We start from the raw sequence: 26,998 nt of genomic DNA, 5'->3' as shown, positions 1-26,998 counted from the left end.
ATATATATGTATTTCTCATATTAGAAATCTCTACACCATAAATTATTTTGTGTCTCAACCATTTGTCACTGTATCCTGCTTTGTCTAAATTGCATAGTACACAGTGATGTCAGGCAATTCAAAAAACTATTTTAATTTTAAATCCCATGGTAAAGATAATTACCTGGTTTCTCCCTTAAGAGACACCAAAATTATTTATCATGGATAGTATAAAAAGAAGAATCTGCTGTTGTTGGGTTGAGTGGCTAGGTGTCAGTTGGCTTGTGGTGAGAAATTGTTTTGGGTCTTTTTGCATGACTGTTTTTTTTTTCCTTGGGGATTTGTTGTAGATTTGGGATTTTCCCATCTCTTATTTTCTTTTATATTATTATTATTATTATTATTATTATTATTATTATTATTATTATTATTATTATTATTATTATTATTATTATTATATCAATAAAATAATAATTAACAACTGTCTTTATTTGAATTGATTTTATTTATGAGTTCTCACAACTTTACGCTTTCATCTCTCTTTTGCATCCCAGTGGCTGTGGGAGTGAGCAAGTGCCTGCGGGGTCCTTACCTGCCGATGTGGGTTAAACCATGACAAACGCAATAACCTTGGCTATCACAGTAAAAGCACAATTAACTGTAATTGTGAGCTGTGGTAAGGAACAGAAATATCCTTTGGAAATACCAACTACATTTGCATTTGAGGCCTGTTCACATTTTAAGACAGGTACCTGACTGGACTCTCATCAGCATCTGGATCTCTGGCAGTTACAACCCCAACCAGTGTGCCCCTCATAGCGCCTTCAACAATCTCCATCACATAGTTCTCCAAGGTGAAAACTGGAGGTTCATCAGCATCTTCCACATTGATTTTGACAATGGTTGTGTCTTCAAATGGTCCTTCTTCCAAAAAACGCTCATCAATGTATCTATTTACAGCTTTTACTTGAATACTGTATCTCCTTTGGCTCTCATAATCCACTCTCTGTTAAGAAAGAAAGTGAGATTTGGAATATTTATTTCTTCATATTTAAATTATATCTAGTTCTATAAATGGTGTGAGATTAAAGACAAAGTAGCGTTATACTTCTTTTAAGATTGTTTAAAAAAAAGGTTACGACTAGAAGTTAATTCTAAGGTTTCCTCTTTATGTTAAAAACACTTTCAAATTCAAATGTGCTTGTTTGCTTTCATATTTCATACTGGCTTTAATGCTGCAGTCAAGCAACACTGTAAAAAAGAATTCCCATGGAATGTCACCCCTGATGGCATATTGTTTCACTACAATTTTAGATAGTCTTTTTCTTCTGAATTAATTAAATAAATAAATATATAAACAAAAAAATCTACTAAATAAATATCTTCCCAAACTAAAAAAAAAAAACCAAACCACAAAACAAACAAAAAAAACTTTCACACTTAAAGCATTCAATTCTTCAGGGGCCTACATTTCACTAGGCTATTGAACTCTATCTTCATTTCAGATGATCCCTGAGATGACTGAGAAATCCTTCTGAGTGATTCCAAAATAAATTGCACAGTATCAAAGAATATTAATTTTCTCTAATTCATAAACTGGTCTTTTTTGATTGTACTTAGTAGCTTTTTAAAACTATGTCCCAACAAAAAATCCACTATCTAATATATTAATAAATTCTTGTTTCAGTTAACAGGAGATGTTGGAAGTGAGGTGAGATTGCTTTCAATTTATTAATAAATATTTTACAGGGAATGCACAGAAGAGATAGAACATTTTCTCACAATGGAATACACTGTGTGGCACAGTTAGGCATAACATTAAGGTTTATCTGACTGTCACTATTATATCCAGCAGTAATAGGAATGAGTGAAAAATGTCAACAGAAAGAAAAGCATTTTCTTTTTTATCCCTCATAATATTCCAATCAAATCACAAACCCTAAATAAAAAAGAATAAGAGAATCCAAAGCAGTAGGCATTTTTTGCACATCCAGCTTGCTTGAGGATTTTCTTTCAATTATTAGAGATTTTTTTAAAGTTTCTGAGATCTCACCTTTTTTAGTAAGATAATTCCTTCTTGAGTTTCATCATTAGTAATGATGTTAAAAACATCTGAGCTATCTGCTTCAATGAAATAGTCCATGGCTGCATTGTCCCCAATGTCTCTGTCTTCTGCGGAGACTTTGCCTACAGTGGTGCCCACGGGAGCCTCTTCGGAGACACTCATGTAGTAGAGTCCTAAAGAAAAAAAAACTGGCAAAATGTATCTTGAGGTTCTCAGAGAGCTGGGAGAAGTCCCAGCTTCTACTGGAGCAATTGATGTGATCTGGCATTGTATAGATTTTGCGTGCAGGGCAGGACAATCTTTTCCCTTGGGAGCCCTTCGCTCTCAGCCCTACTTCATCAGTGTATCGAGCAAAGGACTAAAAAAAAACCAAAACAGCTCATGGTTTTAAACTGAAGGAGGGAAGGTTTAGATTAGATATAAGAAAAGAGTATAAGAGTATAAGAGTTTTATACTCTGTGGGTGATGAAACACCAACACAAGTTGCCTAAAGACAAGGTGAATGTTCCATTCCTGAAAAATTTTAGGTCACTTTGAATGCAGCTCTGAGCATCCCTGCCCAAGGAGGGTTGGACTAGATGACATTTAAAGATCCATTCCAATACAAACTATTACAGGCTTCTATGATTGAACATGGTGAAAAAACAGCCAAGGATACACTTTCCAACAGTGCAGTTTTTTCCTGATGGCCCAATGAGCAGCTCCCACATCTGCTAGAAACTATCTGGACAGAGAGGTTCACATCATTTGCCAAAAACTCTCTAGCATGAGTCAGAAAAAAATGAAGAGAGGAAAAGAAGAAAGAAGGTGAGTGAAAATGATGCTAAATATCCTGCTTTCCATATGTTAGGCTGAGGTTGTGCAAATTATAGGGAAAGCAGTTAAACTATTTGACTCCAGAGTCTATTAATAAAGTGAAACCAGCAGACTTGAGATTTTTGAAATGATAGATTTTCTTTTCCTCTTGTTTTTTGAGCTTTTGTGAGATCTTTGGGGTTTTTTTTTCCACTATTTTATTTTTTTAAAGCTGTATGCTAAAGTCAAAGCACAGCCCTGTTCTAAAAAGACCTACCTGCAAACCTAACAGAGACACAGTAGAGCTAAACTTCCTCAAGATTTCCATTACTGTAATTAGCTTCTACTCACGCTGCTGAAACTCAGGTGGATTGTCATTGACGTCAGAGAGATTGATGGTAACAGTGGCTGTTGCAGAAAGCGCTCCTGGTTGCCCAACCATATCTTTGGCTTGAATGATGACCAAATACTGATCTTTTGTTTCTCTATCCATTTGAGAAGCCATTCTAATGACCCCTAAAAATAAAAAGAATAATATAATGGCATGTAAGTCTCATTTTTTTCTCAACATCTGACATGGGTTTATAATAAAGTATGCACATAACATGTATCACTGCATCCAGTTATGAATTTTCATTCTAAACTGTGCATTAGCACAACTGTTCTTACACTGGGTATTAGTAGTCCTCATGGTAGCAAGTACACTGTACGTCAAACCCATTCTGAATATTTAGAGTTCTGGGGAGCAGAATACTCCATATATTTCCTCTAACATATAGAAACGTCTCTATTACTCAGAAATTAGGTTTTTGGAGGGATGTCACATATCTGTCGTTTCTCAACATACAGATAGTAATATCACATGATGTGCCATAGAGGTGTTGATTCAGAATTGTTCCTAGATTAATTTATAAAGTGTGATATTCAGAGTCTAGCTCTAACAAGATAATTTTCTAATAAAGTTTGGATTTGCTAGAGAGAAAGAATTTCATCTTCCTATGGGAAAGAAAAGTTGATTTTTTTCAGCTCTAGGAGTTATGCAGAGTGTAGAGTGGTGTCAGTTGATCTTTGTTAAAATCAAGAAAAACAATTTTGCTTGCATCCATTTTATGAGTTTATGAATGTACAAAAGCACTTGTAGTACCTGTCTTCGGCTCCACAGAGAAATAAGGCTGTCCCTCAACAAGACTGTAAAGCAGACGAGCACTATTCCCATACGAAGGATCATCAGCATCTGTAGCTGTTACCTGTGTAACCGAAGTACCTCAAGGGAAAATAAAATAGATTATGTTTGTTTTCTTCTTGTATAAATTGTCTCATAATTACAAAATATAAATTCTTTAAAAACCTTTTAATATACCAGTTATACTAATAAACAGTCCTAAAAATTTACAGGAGCAAATGGCATCTATTAAATTTACCGTTAAAAAGGGAAAATATTTCCTCAGCAGCTGTTCTTGTTGCATTCAAAATTTCAATTAAAACAAAAATAAACCATATATGTTTTTTCAACACTACATTTATATTGCTTAAAATGCTACATATATCATGCCTATTTTCTAATATGTCAGTGGAGTAAAGCAAATTGTTTCTCCTCCTCTCCTTCAAAGTATTTTACAGAATTTTCCCACAGGAATAAGAAAACACAGTCACTTTATCACCAGTAGGCCCACTGGTGATAAAAAAATTAATTGTTAACAAGTAAAGAAACCAATAAGTATAACAAGGCTCTGATAAAATTTTTTATTCTTGAGTCTTTAATGAGCTTGTCCCAGCTCAAAACTTGTGGCAGAAATCCCAGTGCAAAAACACAGTGGAATCAAACTGCAAAGCTTGGTTTCTTCTTTGATGGGAAGCTGTTCATATCCTAGATAGAAGATTGACAATAATCTCATGGCACCTTGTCTAATGACTGTCCTTTAAAAAAAATATCCACAGTAACATCATTTTTTAAGGTAATCATTATTTTTATCTTTTTTTCCTCACCTAGATTCTGCATTAGAAAACAAATATCACTTCTTGTGAGGAACAGCAGGAAATCAAGCTACTTTCTAAAAATTTCTGGCATATATTCAGACGGTTGCACCTGCTTATCAATACAGCAGTATAGTTAGGCTGGAGGGGAAAAGAAGAAGAAAAGGTGGAGTGCAAGGAGTTAGACCAGAAACACCATTTTTTAATGACAAAAGCAAATGTGATATTTGTCCCAAATAAAACAAATATATTCATTGCTGGGTTTTCTAGCAGCTAAATAGTTTTATTTTTAAATAGAAAAGAAAAGAAAAGCTTTCTCATATAAGTGTAGTATATGGTAGAGATAATTCATGCTATATATGTGTATAAAATATTGTAGAATCTAAGATATGTGTGTGACCACCCTGGCTGGGAGCAGAGTCTTATGTTTATTCACTTAGTTCCAGGACAACCTTGAGATTATATCAAGTCTGTTAGCCTATGAAAGAACCCTTCCTGGGCCATGATTACTAGTTTCCTTGGAATGTCTAAATCATTCACTGGGACCTGCACCTGGGAGGATTACATCTACCTACTCAAGAACTGGTGTCACTCTGCTACATACGAATACAGGCTCTGCCGAGGTGCTCAGACATCCTCTGGACACCTGGACCTACCTTTGTCTATTCCTGCACATGTGTGGACCCAGTTCTACATGTGAAGAGACACAAAGAAAGGTTCGGTCATCCCTGCCTCAGGCAGAAAAAGCTGTATATAAGCTAACTGCTTGAAGCATTCGGGGTGAACCACTGGGGAAACACTGGCACTTTGTCAGTCGGATCTCGGTTCACCCAGCGCCTGCACCTGGGGCTGATTCTGTCTTGGCTCTGGTGGTTTTTCGAAATTCCATTTTTTGTTATTGATCTAATAAATCTTTGTTAAATTTTTATTACATATTTGGCTGCCGATTTCCTCATTTACAGCTTAAGGAAAGGCTAAGATAAATCATTTGCTTCTTTAAATAAAAAATTATTTTTCATTTTCTCTCAATTTATTGAGCAGCATTTGAAGTGATTCCATAATGCATGTTTTCTTCTCTCAGGCAGAGAGTAAACTAAGCCGTTATTAATTCACACCAAGTTTTGGACATATTGGTCCTTCATAACTTATCTACAATATCAAATATCTGACATGTGGGTTTAGATGCATAAATATAGATGACTTAGATGTGTATATAGATGTATAAATATATAAATAGATCCTATTGCTTTCTAGAAATTTTTAAGTTAAAATTACAAATTCATATTTAATCAGGGCACATATATGCCTCAGAAAACACAGAATTCTTTAATAAGTCTAAAGAGCAAATGGAATCTTCAGCTACATGACTATTAACTTCATATCAGCTGTGATCTATGAAAATTGGTCTCAGAGTTGCAGAAAACTCATCCTCTAAGAACATTTAGCATGGCTAGAACACAGTTGCTTAAAAAAATTGCTAGTTAGGAAAGGATCAGGCACTATGGATGACCCAACAGGTTTAGTATGTCATTAATGCCATTTTCTACTAAACAAACTCAAGTGTCCACAACTATGTTTACGAATGCACTTATTTATAGCAACATATTTAGTAAATCAGTGATAAAATACAACATATGTAGGACTTCAAAATCATCATCACAGCCTTTGTACTTTTAAAGGTAAATCCATTTTCTGCACAGTTTCAAAGCAGTATAAAGAAATATTGAATCTAAATCAGCATTTCATTCTTCTCTGGGACCCAAACACACTTTTATTCTTGTCTGTTAACTCTTCTAGAGTATTTCAGAACACAGCAGTAAGGCTATCATTTCTCACATGTTTTTAGAACAAAGATTGTGTGATAACTACATGAACCTCTACATTAAGGATGGACTATGTAGCAAGAAGAAGAAAAATGTTATCCTGGCTTTAGAGTACTTTTTAATTTTCCACTTTCTCAGTTTTTAATTTTCCACTTTCATGAAACTTATATTTCTTTACACATTTAACCATCAGAAAAAAACAATCCACCAAAACAAACTAAACTAAAACTGAAACAAAACCCCAACAACAACAAAAAACAAAACAGAACCCACAAAAACCGCAAAACCCAACTCAAACCATTTGCAGAATGGTATCATATTTACCTAATATTTGTATTTGGGTGACTGAAATTGAAATATTAATATTCCATACTCAAAAACTCCCAAGAGCCATTATTTGTAACTACATGATTGTGAGAAGAATAATTGAACAGATACAAATAATTTATTTTAAAACAATCAATTAACATATTTCATATTGCATACACCCCCCCAAAGTTAAGAAACCACAAGGCCCTAGTCCTGACATTGCAAACATCACATGATATAACTGACAATTGAACTTTTTGATTAGCTTTATTTAAGGCAAAGTGCTACTTTGTATCTCTGCAGCCTTGATTTTACCCTTCTCAGGCGAAATATCGTAGAGTGCCATTTACACACTGCAGCCCATTAGGCATACTGTGGGGCCCTCATATGGCAAATAGCTCTTCATTTTTCTAACTAGAGCTTGAGATCTATAAAGACATTAAATACTGATAGATGATTGCATCTGACTCTTAACCACTCCATCAGATATACTGCATTTGTACAAGTTTAACAGTTTTAAGGAAGACAGTGTAAAATTGTAGCAAATGCCTGAGGGTAAAGCAGAGTCCTGTGTTCTCAGAAGAGAGTCCATTTGCTGACACGCTGTTCATTTACTGTGACACTTGCATATAAAACCCTAATAAAATTTAGTACTGAAGATAAAAGAGAGCTAATAAAGAATTAAAATGTATTCTAATTTGTTGGCACATTTGTATATATATTGGTACTTGTAACTAACATCAGGCACAGTTATTTGCGTCTATTTTCTGGTTTTTCTGTGGTTGTCTGAGGCAAGTGACCAGCTCTGAATTATTATCTACTCGCTTTCTTAGTTCCAGACAAAATGCACAGCAGCAGTGACCTGCTTTTCCAAGTCTTGACCATGCTTCCTAAGAGTGTTTTCTGTGAGGAAATTACCAGGAGACCGAGCATCAGTGAGCTCAACCGAAGCTAGAGAGCACTGAAACAGAGCAAAGAGCAAGCCTCCCTATTGCACTGAATCATTTAAATTAACTCTGTTCTTCACCCCCTATTATGCAAGAGTATGCTTTAGTTTACTGGGAGAAAACCACTAATATAATCAACCACTATGCTACCGATACTGCAAACTTCAGTGGGCTATCCTTCCTCTCTGCTACGAGTTTATAAATTTCCTTGTAAGATTGGTTTAGAATGCTCACTGAAACAGGTTCCACCTCAGTAGTGCAGTCCCTGCCTATTGAGGAGCAGGGTAAGTGAGGCCCCAGAAGTGCTCACTGTGTGGCTCAGTTGTTTCATGTTTTGGAGCTGACCACTATCAAGTATACACTCCACTTGCATTTTATACTCCAGACATACGCATTAGTATTCCAGTAGTGTCTCCATGGAAGAAGTAGATGAAAGAAAGATCTCTGAAATGGCTATGGTATTAGTGCTAGAGAGGTCAAGTGTAGAAGCAGTAATGCAGAAAATATTTCAAGATCCTGAATGACCTGGATTCATCTATCATACACTGGATGATCGTAAATCAGTAAGTTTACTATTTCAGGAAGTTTACTATTTCAGGAGAGAGAAGGCAAATAGGGTTCTTACTTCATTTTTTACCCATTCTGACAAATGGGACATGGCTTTACTTCTGATTTTTAATTTAATTTTTCATCTAATATGTTTCTATATTTCACTGGAATACTTTTTTAATTTATAATATTACAGGAATATCATAAAGTAAATTACATTTTCTGCAGCTTAATTAATTTTATGATGAAGTGATACCATGTTTTAGGAATATAAGTATATAATAGATGACACAGGAGAGTGGACAAAGACAGCTGAGCCTTTCATTTTTAGTGTATCTCTTTATAGCAAACTCAAGGCAGTAAAGAGTGAAACTTCTCGATTGTCAACTGCTTGTTGATGGTTTCAGGTAAGAAACAGAAGTATATGGGAAAACTACTACTGTTGTTTTTGGTCTTAAGTACTATCCTACTTGACTATTTTTCTTTTTTTTTTTCTTTTTTTCTCATATAGCTGTCATAAAGACAGAAAGATAAAATGGAAGAAATTCAGTTGTTCTTACATTTATGTGAGTGGTTACAAATCTCTACGAGTATAAATGAAGACATACTAGATAATCAGCCATTCAAAAAATATTTATAACAGACTAAGGAGTCTATAAACAGTGTTTTACCACAGAGGGAAGAAAAAAAGAAAAAGAAAAAGAAAGGATTTATCAAAGTCCTTAATTTTTTAAAATCCTAGGTAATTCTAGACAATGAATTGTACTCATTTTTACTATAAGCACATAAAAAATGCAAAGGTCTTTGACAAATAACCTATCTTGTCTCCACACTTGAGCAAATGAACAAGATGCAAAAGCTGGAAGAGCCCTCTGAACTAGCAACTGATTATGTTAGAAAAAGTTATTTGAGCAAGAGGTCAGGTGCAGAATTAAGTCTGTCTGCACAGAAGAAAGTGACAATGAAGAAACAATAGAAGTAATTTCCCTGGTGGAAAGTGGTATAAGCAGGTAGCAAGTATCACTAGCAAGTAAATTGATCAAACATGTCTTTTGCAGCTACTGCTGGTAGTGATGATGAGCTGCTGCATCCTGGCAGAAATTAGGATACTAACCTCACTTTCAAATAAATAACAGGCATGAATATCCTTTTCTTTAACCTGCTATCCTAGCTGGTAGAAGAAGATAAAGTTTATGGCTTGCTCTCAAATATTCACTGATTCTTCTCTAAAAGTTGAGCAGATAATGCTTAATAGCATCTGATGTTATTACAATAATGACCTCATTGATTCATACTATTTAAAGCACCACAATATTTGAATTTCTTTTCAATATCAGTTGCAATAAAAATAAGCAAAAGAAGTAGGTGTATAAATTTGAAAGATTACTGGAATCTTTTCTGTAAGATCTGAAGAATGTAGTTTCCCTTTGATTTTCAAGATACCTATTTGGAGATATTACCTATAACATTCCTGTTTACGGCAGCTGTGTTAACACTTTGGGGTTTTTGAAGGCTTACATGTCCACATATTATGAATGCAGGTGTGTATGTAAACATATGTATATACATATACCTATATTTGCCAGATGTTGACTTTGCTTTGCATTTGTAGTATTAAATTTCCAGATACATGACAGATCCTAATACAGGATCATGTAAAAGTGAGAAAGAAGAGGTACAGGGTTTAAGTTTTTCCTCTGGACAAGAAAATTACAATTCATGTACTTAAGAAGTCAGAAGGCAGAATGCATTCACTGCACACTATCTAATCCAAACAAGGAGAAGCTGACTCAAAGGGAAGAGGCTTGGTAGTGTAAATAAGTAGGCAACATGCAGACAGTGAAAGTAGCTATCACTTCTTCCCAACTGGCTGCAGTACTCTACCTATTTCTACTGAGAACATTATATTTTTAAACAAGTGCAAATTTCAAGGCTGAATCACTGACGGGAAAGACAAATGTCTATAGTCAATCCAAGCATGTATCTAGAATCTGTAAAAGGACTTGGATAGATGTAGGTACCTAAATATTTAAAATCAAGAATGTTAAGTAGAGGTATTTACAACCCTCAAGTTAAGAATATACCTTTGCAAATTTCCAAACCTATAAAACAGTTTCCTTCCTTCCTACTGAGATGCAGTCTGTTAAATATGCTATGAAAATTTTACTTCAACATAGCTGTCTAGAAAAAAATCAGGAAATAAAGAGTTTGATTCACAGTATATCATACCTTCAGGTGACATCTCTGGAACAGTGGCCACATATGGTCCATCCAGGAACTGTGGCTCGTTGTCATTGATATCTCGAACCTTGATGATAAATTCTGAATCAGGTTCAACAGGAAGCTGAGTGCTCCGGTTAATTGCTTTTGCTGTTAGAATGTAGAAAGGTTTCTTTTCTCGATCCAACTTTTGTTTTACATAAATTTTGCCAGTATATTTATCAATGTAAAAAAAGCTTCCAGCTCCCTCCCCGGCCAAAATGTATTCTAAGTTGCCATCCTCTTTGTCTAAATCTGATTTCAGCTGAAAGTAAAAGGGAGAAAAATAAGTCACAGTTTAGGAAGAATGAAGTTTTGAAATATTCATTTTATGTTTTGTTTTGATTCTACAGTGAACTCTGTTGCTAACGGGCCTTCTTGGACATGATTGTTTGAAAGGAGGTACTGTCACATTTTCAGCCGACCATTTTAATTTAATTTTTTTTTATTTATTTAAAAGTATTGATATAACAGACTATTAAATGTGTGATATACCTGAAAAGAGATGCTTCAGCTACTTTGAAGTGAAGGGAATGCATCTAAGTACCTACTTTAGTTCATGTTTTCAGGTCCCCTACAATTCTGCTGAAAACAATGCAAAGGTCATTAAACATTATCCAATTTTTATTATTGCAGATGATACATATAATTTAAGTTTTGTTTTTTTTTTTTACTCAACAATGCTAAGTGGAAATGTATGCAACAGTGATGTTCTCTTTCTGTTGAAATATTAGGGGGGAAAAGACATTCTGGGTGAAAGTCTGTATTATTTATTCTGTATTATTATATTAATTGATAGACATTTTCCATTTCTATCCAGGATGATCTACATCCTTTGTTGTATTGCTAAGATGAACTTTATGGTGATGATTCCTTTGATGAAGCTGAGCTTTGGAGACAATTTTAGTCCAGCTGCATTTGTTCATGACAACCAAATAGTTCTGTTAGTATTAGTGATATATAACAGTGCAATATTTTAAGAGCAATAACCTAATTTCCTGACATAGCAAGCATCCACAGTTGAATTTTATGGGAACAAAAATTTCCATTATATCATTAATTCTCTATTTTTTTTTCTCCACTTATTTTGGTTTTAGAACAAAAAATATGAAACTCTCTAAAGAGCCTGGATACTAATTGAAAAATCCAAAGTTAAAAAAAAAATTCAACTTGCTTCTCTTATGAAGAAACATGTTTAAAACACAAATGATATGCCTAACTGTTGACTTTAATATCTCACTGTTTTGCTTATGTTTATTGAACCTAAAGGTCACTGTAATTGTGAAGCCATAGAATGGGAAAGTAACAGTTCCCTGTTGGATCTCCTCAAATATTTTGTAATAACTTCTAAGGTTGCAAAAATAGTTTTAACTTTTCTTTGGAAGAATGACTATGTCTTTTAAGATTTTCATAATGCATAATTGTCTGCATGCATCAGATGGATAATTGATTCAGAATGTGACTGGGACACAGCGCTGAGATATGAGGAACAGTTTTGAGTTCCTACTCTGAGTTCTGTAAAATTATTTAACACCTAAAATATTCAGAGTAAATTGTCCTTGCCAGTACAAAATACAGATTTTTTTAAGTCTTAGGGAGTTTAGAACCATTTAAGATATGAAGAACTTAAATATTTTCAACATAAGTAGTTGTGTGCTAAACATGGACCATGTTACCCCCTTTATAAGTGGTCTGGTCAAATTCATTTTAACACCATCCAAATCTGGCATCTCACTAAGGGCAACACAGATTCTTTGTCACCCATAGATCTTGGTTTCCTTTTCACATAAGCCAGGACATGGGAGAAGTGATTTATATCTAGATCTTCAAACTAACATGGGGCTCAGATGTGACCACAGAGTGCATCAATCCCTTAGGGTCTGGGAGCATGCCTTTGGCTGGCTGCTAAGACATAGCCTGTTTTTAGTAATTTCACTCAGAATCATTTATCCACAAAAGATTTCATGACCTTGAACATGTTAAATGAGAGGTCCCTTACAGATGACATTTGCTGAGAAAGAATAGCAAAGGTTCTAAGTTTACTTGTTTTTTTAGGCTGGGAACAAAATAAATGGTCTTACCATTGTAAATGAGAATTGAGAACAAATATTTTTCTACTTATCCTTGTGTATCTGCCATTGCAGTGCTGATGGACACATTTATTTTTTTCTCAATCTTGATGGAAAAGGAGTAATGAGTCTATGTTAAATAAAATTTGAAAATTTATTTCTGACTGAAAAAAGATTTTGATATGGAATAGTGGTTTAAAAACAGAGACTGTCTACCTTTGTATTTTCGTTGATGAAGTTTTCTTCAGAGCCTTAATTACTAAAAATTCATGTGTTGATCATAGACTACCACTTCATTTGCTCAAAGCAGCGCATATTCTACTCAATAAAAAGACACAAGTAAATATGTCTTATTAGACAATTGTTTCACTGCAATATATTAACAATAATCTTCAATAAAATCCCCAGTTAACCTGTGAGAAATAAAAAAGGTGAGATCATGAAAATACATGACATTTATGTTTTGGTTTTTTTTTTTTCAGGAAGTACTTTTACAAAGTATTGAAAAAGTAATAATAGTTGTTTAAAAAATAGACAGTATTCTGTCTATTCTGTCTTCACTTGTTCTTTCAGAAGTGAGACATCACACTTCCATAGTAACTACTTTGAAAGGGCTGTGAAAAAGTAATTAATGAATTTTGAGCACTTCACCCTTTGGGCCCAATTAAATTTTAGTGCTAGTTAATTAGCAGTTAAAGTTATTTTAGCTCATTCGTTTAAAAAGGGCCTTAAAGAAAAGAAAAGCAGATCGTAAGATTAAAATTACTTCTAGCATCCAAAAATAAATAATAATAATAAATAAAATAATAATAATAATGATCAGCAGAGAGAGAAGGGGGCAGATAAACCCTCATTAAGACAATTATCTTAAAGCACATTTTTAAAGGAGGGTGAAAAATAATTGCTCGTTGTACTAAACCTACGTTAATCTAATGAACCATACAGATTCCTGTAGTTTCTCAGTGGTAAAAGGATTTAGTATTAATCAGCTTCATTAAAAATTAATGAGGGGTAAATCAGCTGCTACTTAGTGTAATAGAAAATCAAACTAAATACTGTTTGTAAACTACACTACACTCAGTATGGATGCTTTGATGCAGTGCCAAAAATAGCACAAGCAAATTGCCAGATGTTGATAAATGAGTCTTAACTTCCACTCAGAAGGAAGAAAGGAACTTTTCAGCTTTATACCTTCATCTGCTGCACATGGAGCTAGTTTTAGTAACAGCATGTGAAGTTTCCTTGACAGCAGTCCTCAGTGAAGGAAGGTGCTTGGTACTGTTGTGGCCTAAAGCTCTTGGACTTCTCTGACCTTGAGAAAGATCACAGGAAAGGAGAAATGTGGTACTGCCTTGTTACAGCTTCCTGAACTCCTCTTTCTGCTTTTCTTGCTATTTCCACGCCACTGGAGATATTTGGCTTTCCAAGTCAGGGTAGAAGCTGCTACTCAGCATGCTAAATGTAACCTTGTGCTGTCCTTGAATCATTACTTATCATACCTGTCCAATATACACAGGATCCGGCGAAATCTGTTCCTCAGTTGCAAAAAGAGGTTCCCACAGCCAGCCACGTTTCACTCTTCGAACTGGTGTGAAAGACTGAACTGTATTTTGAGTGCTGGAGTTCTGTGTGCTGGGAGAGCAAGGCCAAAGCTGAACCAGCATCACCATGAGACATAGCAATACTGAGGAATTCATGCTGAACCGTTCTTTCAATCAGTCTTAATCTGTGAAAAAGGGAAAAAAAAAGTTTTTGACAAAGCATCACTTTTGTCTTTCTACTTCTGTATATTGATTCTGTGCTAATGTAAGAGCTGATTTGCTGTGTTAAAACCTCCTCCTCTCCCCAAAAGTAAAGAGCTGAAATGAAGTCTGTTTCTTATTAAAATTTTAATAAGAGATTTTAAAAAGACCTTTCAGAGTCTCTAATATGAAAGTCAAGTGCTTAACTTTTCTTTATGAATATCCTACACAGGGACTTATTATGCAAAAAAAAAAAAAGCAAAACAATCCTTCAATTAATTCATCTTTCAAATTAAGCTGGATAATTGTATTGTGTAGCCTAGGAATAATTTGATTGGAATAATTGTACATTTCTGCTTAGATAGGGCTCATTTTGAGCTGCAGTCACAAAACTGCCTGAAGGGTGAATATCTAGCTTTAGTAGCCCTGATGTCTGACAGCTGAAACAGAGTGATGCAGATATTTTTTTAACCTCTTCTTACCCACTTTCCCTGCTCAGCAAAATGCCTGCAAAAATGTTAAAGGGGATAGGGTACCATGAAGAAGCAGCAAAAATTTACACCTTTCTCCTTCCCAGCCAAACAGCAACATGGACAAGGCAGATGTGTTTAATGGATTCTTTGCCTGTGCCTTTGGCATGGATGATGCACCAAGGGGTTCTCACAGCCCTTAGCTGGAGGACCATGACTGCAACAATTATCAACTCCCAGTCAATTCTGAAATTGTCCAGGAACTGCTGCTCAAGCTGGATCCCTAAAAATTTATAGGGCCTTATGGGGTTGATCTGAGAATTCTCAAAGAGCTGCTGATGTCATTGCAAAACATCTATCAATGTTTTTTGAATGGTCTTGGGAATCCAGAGAGATCCCAGATGACTGCAAGCTGGTGAATGTTGTCCCATTTTTCAAGAATGGCACGAATGAGGACCCCAGAGACCACAGGATTGTCAGTTTCACTTCGGTGCCTCCTTAAGTTATAGAGAATGTTATTGAGGAGATATTGGAAAATACCTGGAGGACATCACAGTCATTGGTCACAACCAGCATGGCTTTATGAGAGGAAAGTACTGCTTATCAAATCTGGTTTCCTTTTATAACATGGTATCTCACCTAATTGATCTGTGGAAGCCAGTTGATGTAATCTTTCTGGATTTCAGCAAAGCTTTCAATACTTTCTCTCACAGGATCCTACTAGACACATTTTCAGCACACAGCTGGATAAACACAGCATGGGTTGGTGTTGGCTAAGTAACTTGCTCACAGGTTGGGTGCAACATTACAGTGAATGGGGTGATGTCAAACTGGAAACCTGTCACTAGTGGTATTCCACAGGTCTCCATGGTCAGCCCTGTATTCTTCAACATGTTTATGACTTTCATGCAGAACTGGAAGGAATATCAAGCAAGTATGCAAATGATAGAAAACTGGGAGAAGCCTTTGAAGGCAGGGAGATCTTGCAGAGAAAACTCAAAAAATTAGGGGGCTAGGCAATCACCAATTGTATGAGCTTCAAAAAGGGAAAGTGATGGATTCTGCACCTGGGATGAGGCAACCCTGGATGTATGTACAGACAGAGATGGTGGAAAGCAGTGCCACAGGAAAGGACCCAGGGGTCCTGGTCAATGGCAAGTTGTGCCTGAGTCAGCAGTGCCCTGGCAGCCAGGAGGACAAAATCCTGTCCTGGGGAGCATCAGGTACAGCAGCTGGGCAAGGGAGGGGAATGTCATGCTCTGCTCTGCACTGGGGCAGACTCACCTTGAATATTGTGTGCAGTTTTGGGTGCCACAATACAGGAAAGACATTAAGCTATTTGAGAGCATCTGAAAAAGAGCCATGAGGATGGTGAAGGACCTTGAGAGGAAGCTCTGTCTGGAGAGAAGGAGGTAATTTGATCTGTTCAGCCTGGAGAAGAGGAGACTAAGAGGAGATCTCAGTGCAGTTAAAAGTTCCTTGTGAGGGGAAGAGGAGGGGCAGGCACTGATCTTTTTTCTCTGTGGTGACCAGTGACAGGATCCAAAGGAATGGCCTGAAATTCTGTTAGGGGAAGCTTAGGTTGGATATTAAGAAAAGGCTTTTCACCCAGAGAGTGTTTGGAGACTGGAGCAGGCTACCCAGGGAAGTGGTCACAGCACCAAACCCATAGACAGGGTTCAAGAAGCATTTGGACAATTATCTCGGATACATGGTGTTACTCTTGGGGATGGTCCTGTTCAGGTCTAAAAGTTGGACTCAGTGATTCTTGTGGGTCCCTTCTAACTCAACATATTCTGTGATTCTGTGAATAGAATTTGTCATAACAGATTTTACCACCTCTCAGATTATTTTCTCCAACTAAACTGACAAAGGGCAAATGTATCTTAAAACCTGTAGCTTTCTGTAGCTAGTTTCATTTCCACTATCTGCACTTTAAGAAAATGAAGGCTCTTCACAAACTGTAAGCTATTACTGGCTTTTCAGTGATTTTTGGCACAATGAAAGAAATTTTAAACATAATTCTATGCTCAGTTAAGAATAGCCATCTTCTGTGAGGCAAAAAGAAAAATTTTGAAAATACCTACCCATTTGGCAATGGCATTAGGCATTCTTTTCAAGGCTTTAGCATTGAAGAATAACATGTCTTATGAAGGAGAAATCTGGTTTCTGAGTTTGTAACACACTAGTCAGTTTGAAAAAACACACTGAAAAAATATATTTGGATTAATTTATCTTAGACCTGAAAAATCCTTAAGTTTTTTAATTATTAATATTTTAAATATTCATCCTTATCTGTAGCTGCATTTCTCTTCACAGAGAAAAGCAAGGCACAACTTCCCAAGGATATTTCTGGGATTCACATTCTCTGAACCTCAGAGAAAGAAAATAACAATTCTTATCTCATTTACTGCTCCTGTGTTTTGGAACAAGTGGAATGCACTGTGGAAGATTGTTTACCTGGAGGAAATTGGTAATTGGATTCTGGTATGAGTGTTTTGATTCATTGACCACACACATGGATGTGTGTGTTGGGACTGTCGGCTGGCAGTCACGAGATTCTGTGCAGTTGAGTGCAGTTGTGTTGAGTTGGGTGCTTGGCAGATTCAGTCTAGATGTAGTGTAATATGGTATAGAATAATATAGTATAGTAAAGTAATTAATTATATCCATGGAGTCAGATGCATCATTTCTCCCCTTCGTTGGAGGTCACCATGCTTTTATTGTACTTATTCAAAGAGAAATGCCATAATTGCTTAAATAGACAGACAGATAATAGCAAAAACTATTTATTTCCTTCCAGCATCTTTGTATGATGTAGGACAACAGTTTGTTAAAATGTAACAGAGATGGAAAGAGAGGAGTTCTAATAGGAAAGTCAAATAGAACCACCAAGACTAAAGTGTACATTCCAATTTTTTCCCATTTTATGTTTTTTGACTGTAAAGCTGTAACAGAGCAAGACAAGATTTGAATAGAAGGAATGTGACTTGGGTATCCTCTTTTTCCAGTTTCCTGTAGAAAACTTCTTATTTTCCCATGGCTGCAAGAATAATATTTGTGACATTGAAGAAAAGTCCAACAAAGCTCAACTTGGCTCTGAAATAAGTCTTGAGTGAGGTTTAGAAGGCTTAAAGACCTTGGAGAGTCTCTATGCTATGAGTGTACTTAATTCTAAGCAGTAATCTGCACACAAAGTAACGTTGAAAAGGAGCATTCATTTCATTTCAGCACATTGCGAAGGACAGACTACTCAAAGAACAAAAGCTGAACAGTCAAGGAGACCTTTCTGAGGAATCACAGAAAAATGTATTTCAATCACTGTTTATATCCAAAGAGAGGTGTTCAGTCTTGGCAATAGCAAATTTTTCTGGCTAGTCTTTTTTTTGTTGTTTTGGATGCTTGTTCTAGCATTTTTCACATTATTCAACAAAATATCTCAGGCTTGTGGGGCAGTATTTCATGCAGAGTGAATGTGAAAGAAACAGCCCTTATCAAACTTGTCTGAAGACACTGTGTATTGAAAACAACATAGTGAGGGTGCAGAATGGCAATGCTGGTCTGCTGTTGGCCACCTTCTTGCAAGGTACTCAGCAGTTACAGCATAAAGCATGCAATGGATGTTTTGGAGCATTTTGGTGTCTCCTTTTTACTAATTTATGTTAATATCCTGTGTTACTGATGGACTTAAGCATCATGTCTCTGACAAATTGGAACAAATAAATATTTTTTAGATTCTGATATACTGCACACACTCTTAGTGTAAGAAGGCTAACCAGAAAATACAGATGGTAGGCAAATTCTTCTAAAAACAAAGCTATTTAATGGAATTGAGATCTATATGAATCTCTGTTTTTCTCCCCTCTGCTATAGCAAACATTCTGAATTTGCCTTTGCTTTCAGGACCTTTCAAAGCCTATTTGCTTCTAACATCTTCCTACTCATTTGGCATTGAGACACTGCCTCCAGCTTCTGGCCAGCATGTGTTGCCATTTTTTATAGTCCAGTTATAGTCCTTGTGAAACAATCACATTCTTTCTCTTCCACTGGTTGTAGCTCAGTCTCGGAAGTCAGTCTCATAAAATATCCAGAAAGTAGTTTCTTATTCCCTCATCATTTACTAGTCTTTTCTTTAAAAATCCAAACTTCAGTATTACCTACTTAAAAGAAAAATAAATATAAAAGGGCTCACACTGTTAAGATGATTCTGTGCTGAGACTGCTGCCTATCACTTTGTCATTATTCCCTCGTACTTTCCTGTCTTTCCCTATCCGTCAGTTGTCTCTTGTTTTACACTCATTTGCTATGGTCTTTGTAAATGAAATGACCTTATACTCTGTGTTATAATTATAGTATGCAGCAGAAGGGAGGATTAGTAAAAGCACTGAGCTTTTGGGCACTGCAGTAATATGCCCTAATAGATAATTTTTTAGTAGAATAGTTTCTCATTGAAAAAAAAAAAAAAAAAGACAAATATATTTTCAGAGATGAGCAAATGATCTATCTCTAAAAATTTCCCAAGAGGAAGAAAGGAATGGAAACTATTGTTCTGCTCCTGTCCTTTTGGAAGTTTGTCTCCAGTTTTTCTCACATGCAGTGAGTAGCAATAATAAAGTCTCATAGTAAGACCAGAGCAATGAGAATATCCATTGCAATTGTAATAAATGGGCTGCAGCTTTTAAAGCTTATAGAGCAGCATCTTCCTTTCATATCCAAGAGAAACCACAAGTTCCCTGGAGACTAGAAAAAGATTTACCTTCTTGGAACAAAGTTGATGAGTCCTTTCAAAAGTTTATTTTGGAATCTTCACCCAGTGACATCCTGTCTCCATTTGAAACTGGATGTTATTTCAGGTGTGCTGGTAGTATGACTTGGTTCTGAGTTCCCTTTGTTTCAAATTTTTTTTTCAATTATGATTGTGCAATTACATTACAAAATAATACATGCTACTTCCTAGCATTGCAAGAAAAACAATATAAAGAAACAGAGGTCTAAAAAGGACTGCTTCTGGGATACAGTGAAGTTATATATTTGTTGGTGGAGAAAATAAAAGACTAAAGTTACAGACAACAGCTTTCTAAAGCAATAAAAAAAAATCCAAACAGCAGGTTAGAGTGCAGGTGCTGAAAAATTCTGTTCCAGTTCTCTAAGTTGAAGAATAAGGAACAACGACCTTAATTTTGTAACAAAAGTCCCATAATTTGATATAAGTAAAGCCTTTTAGTTAGGAGGTAGCAAAACACTGAAATAGGGTAACAAGGGATGTGGTAGATTAGATACTCCTAAGTAGAGACCATTAGGATCATCTATACATGTTTGGTGCTACAATTTTGAAACTGACTCCTGAGAATAGCAAATCTCTCTGTCCTTGAATGTACTCAGCCAAAAAAAAAAATTAAAAATTCAGATTGAAATACATTCCTTTTGTGGAATTTGGTTCTGTCTTTTCTTGAGTTAATAATGTCAAGCAAACAACGAGAGGAATAATTCATGTAAGACAATCTAATTCATTAATATGCAACTTCTGAAACATTTCTTATCTCAAGAACAGCCTTAACATGATGTTGTTTCAGTTGCATGTTCTGTTTTACGCCTTGGTGTTATTCTGATTGTAGTGAAATCTGTCTCCCTTGTATGTTGCTATCTTTAATTTTCACTTAATAGGATAAAGAAGAAAGGCTATGTGTAACTAACCCCTACAGATTACCATGTTATAAAAAGATTAAAGGAATAGAAACCTTCATATTTCTCCTCTACAGACTTGTCCATTTGTTCTATGTCTACTGGCTATTCGTCCCAATTGCATTTAATGGGATTGAATACTGAAGATCCTAGTGTATTATAATGCTACTGCTCTATCTTTTTGCCAGAAAACACTAGATATGAACTCATTTTCATTGACTAGTTTAGGTCTTGCACAATATGGTAGACACCAAGACTATATTACTTGGGTGATTCTCAGAGAATTAGTAGTAGCTAATACTATATATCTGAACTATTTTAATTAATGTATGTATTTTGTGGGTTCACTAGTTTGTTTTTTGGGTTCATAATCTCTACAGAACAATGATAAAATATTCTGGCATGGGCTTAATGTTATTCTTGCTAGTCCTTACCATTGTTTAATTTCAGATAGAGTAGGATAATAATTTTTACAGTTGGGTGTGTTAAAACTCAGCCTTATCTTTTTCATGTATTTCATCTGTGATTTAGTCTTTTGCAATCAGTACCAAGATGTTTTTTAAAGAAGGCTTTCCATTTTTCTTGTATTTTTACTATTTTATTTGGAGCCATTAGAAGAAGGCATACTAAACTCCTAAGGAATAAAAATGGCATATCTAACTCCAATTATGCTGGAATTCACTATTTTGACAATAATGTTTAACTAATTTTGTAATAAAGCAGCAGTGAAGAGAATACTAAAATTTACAAGAATTTATTTTGCACTTTGAACTTAATTTTTACTAAATACAATCGCAGTTACCATTTACCATGCATACATATTGTGTGATTGACTGAGTGATTAATTGATTTTTGTGACAGGGTAAAATTGACACCAGTCTTGCTATAGCTTAAGGCACCTTTTCCACAATCCTCTCAGCTTATATTTATCTGCCTGAATTCATTTATTTGTAGTTGTCTAGTTTAGCTATTATTTTTATTGAATCTGAACATTTTAATTTCATCTATTTTGACTTTCTTGTCTTTCACAAATTTTTCTTAAAATAAATTTGGACTTCTATATCTAACAAGAATTCTGAATTTAATTTTATAGTGCTTATCAGAACTAGCATCTAAATGTAATATTCTCTTCAGTCAATTAATCAGAGGTATACCAAAATTTGTCTTTCTAGTCCACTGAAAAACTAGCTTTTTTAAAAGCTGCTACTTAGCCTTGAGAGGTGTTTTCTTTAATGCATATCTTGATGTGACATTTGACCAAAGTATGTTGACTAGTAGTGCATATTAACACAGTATGGCTGCATGTGTCTCCACCAGTCACCCAGAACTTCACTGACATGGAGAGCAGTTACTTAGATCTTATGAATATATTTAAATTTCACTTCATTGTAATTGGCACATTATTTTCTTCATTTTGAAAATACAGCATGGTGCCATTAAGGAAGACCTTCAAACTATATATTAGAAGTGTCATTATCTGTCATATATACATGGGCAAAATAGCTTAGAGAAAGGAATTTTTTAGTTGATTAGTGCCTTTAAGGCTGTGTATTTTCATCAGTAGAGAGTAGACTCACTAGAAATCATGTCATTCTTAGTGTTTTATATATATTAACACAGTATATTAACACATCCCCCATATTTTGCTACAATATCTGTTGCACAGTATGAAAAGCCCAAATGACATTTTGGATGACAAAACCCTGAGTCTTCAAAGCATGACAAGCAGTAGCTAGATTTCTGTCCCTACTAGATATTCAAAACCACTTTTTCCGTGTCAGTTTGTAATATTTATTTCTCAAAATCCTATGTCTTCCATTAAAAACCTATGACAACTCTAGGCAAAGATAGCAGATTTGTTTAAAATGAGGAGATGGCGGGCTAAGGTGAAGGATGAGATTTCTTGTAGTGAGTAAAAATAAAGAGAGGTAGAGCAGTTACTTGTCAAGCTCACAAGTCAAAGGATATTATATAGAGGATGTGGTGACACACTCTATGTTCTACAGCCTCATTCTGCAGTGTCATTGGTGGGTCTCATTTTCTTAGTGGAAATCTCTCTATATTAATCACCAATAGACACGAGTAAACCCATATTGAGAAACGACTCTTTAATTAATTAAAGTTGGTGACTTTGGTAGTATTTTATTCCATCTGAACTTTGGCATGTAAAACTGGCTTCACAGTACTTATTTCCTGATGGCCACTAGCACACATGATGATGTAACCAGTCTCTTGCCTTTTTCAACTCTGAACCACCAGTATTTTTAGAACTGATTAATTGATTGCTGACCTGTAAGTTTGCTGAAGATATATATAGCTGGAACTAGCTCAATATTTCTGTGTGTGTGGTGCAGCATTCTTATGTTTGGCTTAGGGGCTTGCTGCCACTCACTGCAATACAGCTAAATGCTACTTCAGTCCAGATGCTTCCTAGCTAAATAAAAATTGAAAAGATTACCTTAGAACTTATGAAAAATTATGTTCATTCTCTGCATTCATTCAATAGCTTCAGACATTTTATTCTGATATAAAAATCGATTTGGTAAACAGATGCTAAGATGTTAAAAGATTCAGTTATGCCAGTACAAGTAGTTGTGGTACACCACACTGTCTACACAAAAAATAAGCAAGCATTTAGTTTTAATTGTAGCTTTCCTTAACTAGGACTATTCTTTATTTCTAAGATAGTGTGCACTACAGAAAATTACAACTAATCCCATGCATTTTAACATAAATATTTTGCTTCTTTAAAAAGACTAACACATGTACACAGTAAAAACAGAAATTCTTGCCTTCTGGCATTTGCTTTTTATTGTAGGCAAGTAGCAAATCCAATTACAAGATGTTTGATTCACTGGGCAAATCCTACTGGAACATTTTTGGCTCTGCAGGATACCACTCAGTACTGAAGAACCACTTGTCAGCATAATGATGTAAAGGACTGCATTCCGTGATTCACACTTGAATCTGTTTGCCAAATGATTTTCAGGATGGCACTTCACGAAATGCTCCAAAACTCTCTGTAGGATTTAGGTTCTTTTAATCTCTTTAATTCATAATTATTCTTTGCATACATTTAAGCTAATATTGCAGCGAACTCACCTTTTCCATGGTTTTGGAGGAGATTTAATTCCACCAAACATGAGATAAAATGAAGCTTTGATATTTAAGAGGATGCTCTTTGCTAGAATTTGACTTATGTTTAACTTCTGGGTTTGGTTTTAGAGTGAATTTTCCACATAAGATGAGGCAAATCAGAAACACCCTGAAATTAAAAAGTCCAGTATATATCAATGGAAAAACAGAATGAAATCAGACTTTAATGCTTATATTTGAGGAATCTTACCAGGATGAGTTTGTAAAGTAAATAAATATTGCAGAAAGCAGTCCCCTAGAAGCAGTTAAGGAAAACATATCTTTACATTAGGGAAAAAAAAAATAAGGAGAAGAACAAAGGCCATTTATTTTTTTTTAACACTCTTTGTTCTCTGTTTATTGATAAAACACATAAGATAAATAGAGCAAGGAATAATTACTTTTAATGGTATGTAGAGTTTTCATTATAAGCAAGAAAATCTGCTCTGATATGTAATCCAGCTATTCAATTTAAAGGTATCATTTAAATTCATGGACAGCAAAAGTCTGTCCACCACCACTGTGGAAGTCAGTTGGAAAAATGCTGAAAGAATGCACCTGCCTCAGAGTGTCTGCAGTTGCATCAGATAGGAAAGGGTAGAATTTGTCTGATTTTTGAAAGAGACAACACATTGAAGGTTATGCATATTTTTCAGAATAATGAGAAATAGAGATAGAAAATATCTGACAAAATTCCTAAAAATATAATATATTTCCTTGCCTCTTTATTCTCTTAATCTAGTAATCTGTTGATGAATCTTCCCTTATCTCCTGCAATGAAATAAACTCTGTTTCTGTTTTGCTTAGCTCTCAATGATCAGTGGCTTGTTTCTCCCTTACCTCTGATTTCAATATTTCACTGTTCTGCTTTACTACTAAGAATGTATCTTTTTTTCACTCATTCTATGACTTACATTGAAGGCTGATATATTTTTCGAACCTCTAATATATCAAAAATATTTTAATTCAATGAGGTCGTTATTTGATTCAATGAAACTAAGCATTTTCCAGCACTGAGTTAGTCAGAACAGTATAGGAGCAGAGTATTAGGTCATCCAGGCAACACAAAGTGTGTTGTACAATAAGTTTCATGTAAAAATATTTCAAAAAGCTTTTCTTTTCTGTCATCTTTTAAGGGGTGGAATAAAATTTTTCAGATAGGGTCCAACAAACACCATCAGATTTGCAAACTGCTTTTTTTTAATGAAATAATATTTTATTAGAGTTATAAAATAAAAAAAAAGTGAAAATGGAAGGAAGTTTCTAGCTATTGATATTGAATTCTCTAAAAATTATTTACTTAAAAGCTATTTTTAAAGGATATGTGTGAATTTAGATTTCTGACATCCCTATATTCTGACATAACATCAAGATATACTATCAGGTTAAACAAAAATAAAATTTACTGTGCATAATATCTGGGACTTCACTCTCCAGAGTCAAGTTGCCTTGTGATATCTCAGCATAATTTTTATCTATTACTTGCATGCTGACCCATAGAATTTCTTATTGCCTTGCTACTTGGTACATGCAACTCTTCCTATAAAGACGGGGGGAAATGCTGTTTATACTTCCATTGTCATTCACCATAGTCCTTACAATGAAACAAAATAGGATATCTTTGGATATTATTATTAATTATTAATTTGCTTTGACTAAAAATCCACTCATAATGAAGTCATGAGCATCAATGAGTATGTGTTGAAATTTGCCTTTTGAAAAGGAATTGTTCAGGGTTCACTCTGGTTTTGGGTGAGTTCTGTAAGGTACCTATGTAGGACAGAGGCTTTGAAAAATTTCTGTTATTATTTTTGTGCCTGAATACCTACATATACTGCCTTTTCAACACACTTTTATCACAGGTCCTTACATTCTGGTCACTCTTCAAGATTTATGTTGTTTCAGAGGGGAAAAGTTAAAAAAACCCCAAAAAACATTGCAACAGCTGTGGAAAAATGGATTAAAAATTCAATATGGCTAAAGACTTCAGAGTAACCCCCAAAACTCAGATGATATTAATTCAGTTAAGTGTTATTGTTAGTTGTGAACATTACTTAGGTTCTGGACTAGTTCCCCTGATAGAAGAAAGCCAGACACCCAGATTGCTTTGAATCTGGAAAAAATATTGGTTTTTATATCTCCATATTTTTTGTTCTGTTTTTTTAAACTTTTCATTGATTTCTTTCCTTTTACAACCATTTTTTACCTTACTAAAACATAATTCTTCCTCTTTCTAGCCTGCATTGAAAACTCCTTTCTCACTGAGAAGCCGAGGCACTGAATGTTCCACCCCACTTTTTTTTCCCTCTCTTCATTTAAAAAATGTTTCCTGTTTGCACCTCAGATTAATGAATTACCTATTCACCTGTCACTTCTGTCCCCGCTGCTGTAGGTCATCTGCAATAACAATTTATTGCATCCTTTTCCCTCTTTATAATCTTTGTGTGCCATTCTCCCCTTGTTACCTGTGTGACCCTCTGTTGCTTCTCTGCTCAATGTTATCTCTCAAACAGACCTCTCAGTGCAGATTTCTTTTGATATATTCTTTTATAGAAGCCTATTATAAAAAATTATATTGTTGAGCCAAAGTCCCCATGCATCATTCAGAGGACAATTTTGCCAATTTCAGGAGCTCTTATGTACTTTGTAGCCTTAGCTTTTGTATCTCCAACTGAGCAGGTATCATCAGGACTTTATGTATTATCAGAGTATTGGAATGCACAATCAGACAGAAAATTTTTACATTTCATCACCTACTTTTTCTTTCGATTTAAGAAGCTTCCTAAGCCAAGAAGCAGGTGGAGGAGACAGGTAGAAGCACAAGCAAAGTAATTCCCGTCTAGGATGACTTTAATAGGGTAGGAATCATGGTAAATGGTGACAAGAAGTGAAAAGTAAGGTGTTTGAAATGCAAGACTTCATTCTCACACGGTGATTAGGCAAGAGAGGAGCTATACATGAGCTAAGGCCTGCATCAGAAAGGGGAACCAAGTGTGCTGAGCTGGGGGATTTTCAGTCCACAGGAGACATTTAGAGAACACCTTCCCTCCTGGTCAGTACACAGCTCTGTTGAGCAGGGCTTTGGAAAAGAGCAGACAATTCCTTTGCATGTTCCAGTTTTCTCCACAGTTTTAAAAACCATACTAATCTGAAATCTATAGATATGTCCAGTATAACTCAACTGAAGTTATTCAGAAATA

At 35.2% G+C, this 26,998-nt stretch overlaps 1 protein-coding gene across 3 annotated transcripts in view; it reads right to left on the bottom strand.

Moving 5' to 3' along the window:
• The window catches only part of LOC129123809 (cadherin-19-like), a 112,505-nt gene that overhangs the window by 23,625 nt on the left and 61,882 nt on the right, over positions 1–26,998 (bottom strand). For all 3 annotated transcript variants that reach the window (XM_077183846.1, XM_077183840.1, XM_077183842.1), the window contains 6 exons: positions 14,269–14,495; positions 10,671–10,965; positions 3,984–4,103; positions 3,191–3,355; positions 2,033–2,217; positions 732–985 (listed from right to left, as the gene is read on the bottom strand). In XM_077183846.1, coding sequence (XP_077039961.1) covers positions 732–985; positions 2,033–2,217; positions 3,191–3,355; positions 3,984–4,103; positions 10,671–10,965; positions 14,269–14,466 — 1,217 coding nt within the window. In that variant the 5' untranslated portion in view covers positions 14,467–14,495. The remainder of the gene's footprint in view (positions 1–731; positions 986–2,032; positions 2,218–3,190; positions 3,356–3,983; positions 4,104–10,670; positions 10,966–14,268; positions 14,496–26,998) is intronic.

This window comes from Agelaius phoeniceus, chromosome 1 (genome assembly GCF_051311805.1).
Source record: "Agelaius phoeniceus isolate bAgePho1 chromosome 1, bAgePho1.hap1, whole genome shotgun sequence".
In the NCBI taxonomy this organism is placed as follows: Eukaryota; Metazoa; Chordata; class Aves; order Passeriformes; family Icteridae; genus Agelaius; species Agelaius phoeniceus.
Note: the sequence above shows the minus strand (reverse complement) of the source record. Positions and strands in the feature narration are given on the sequence as shown.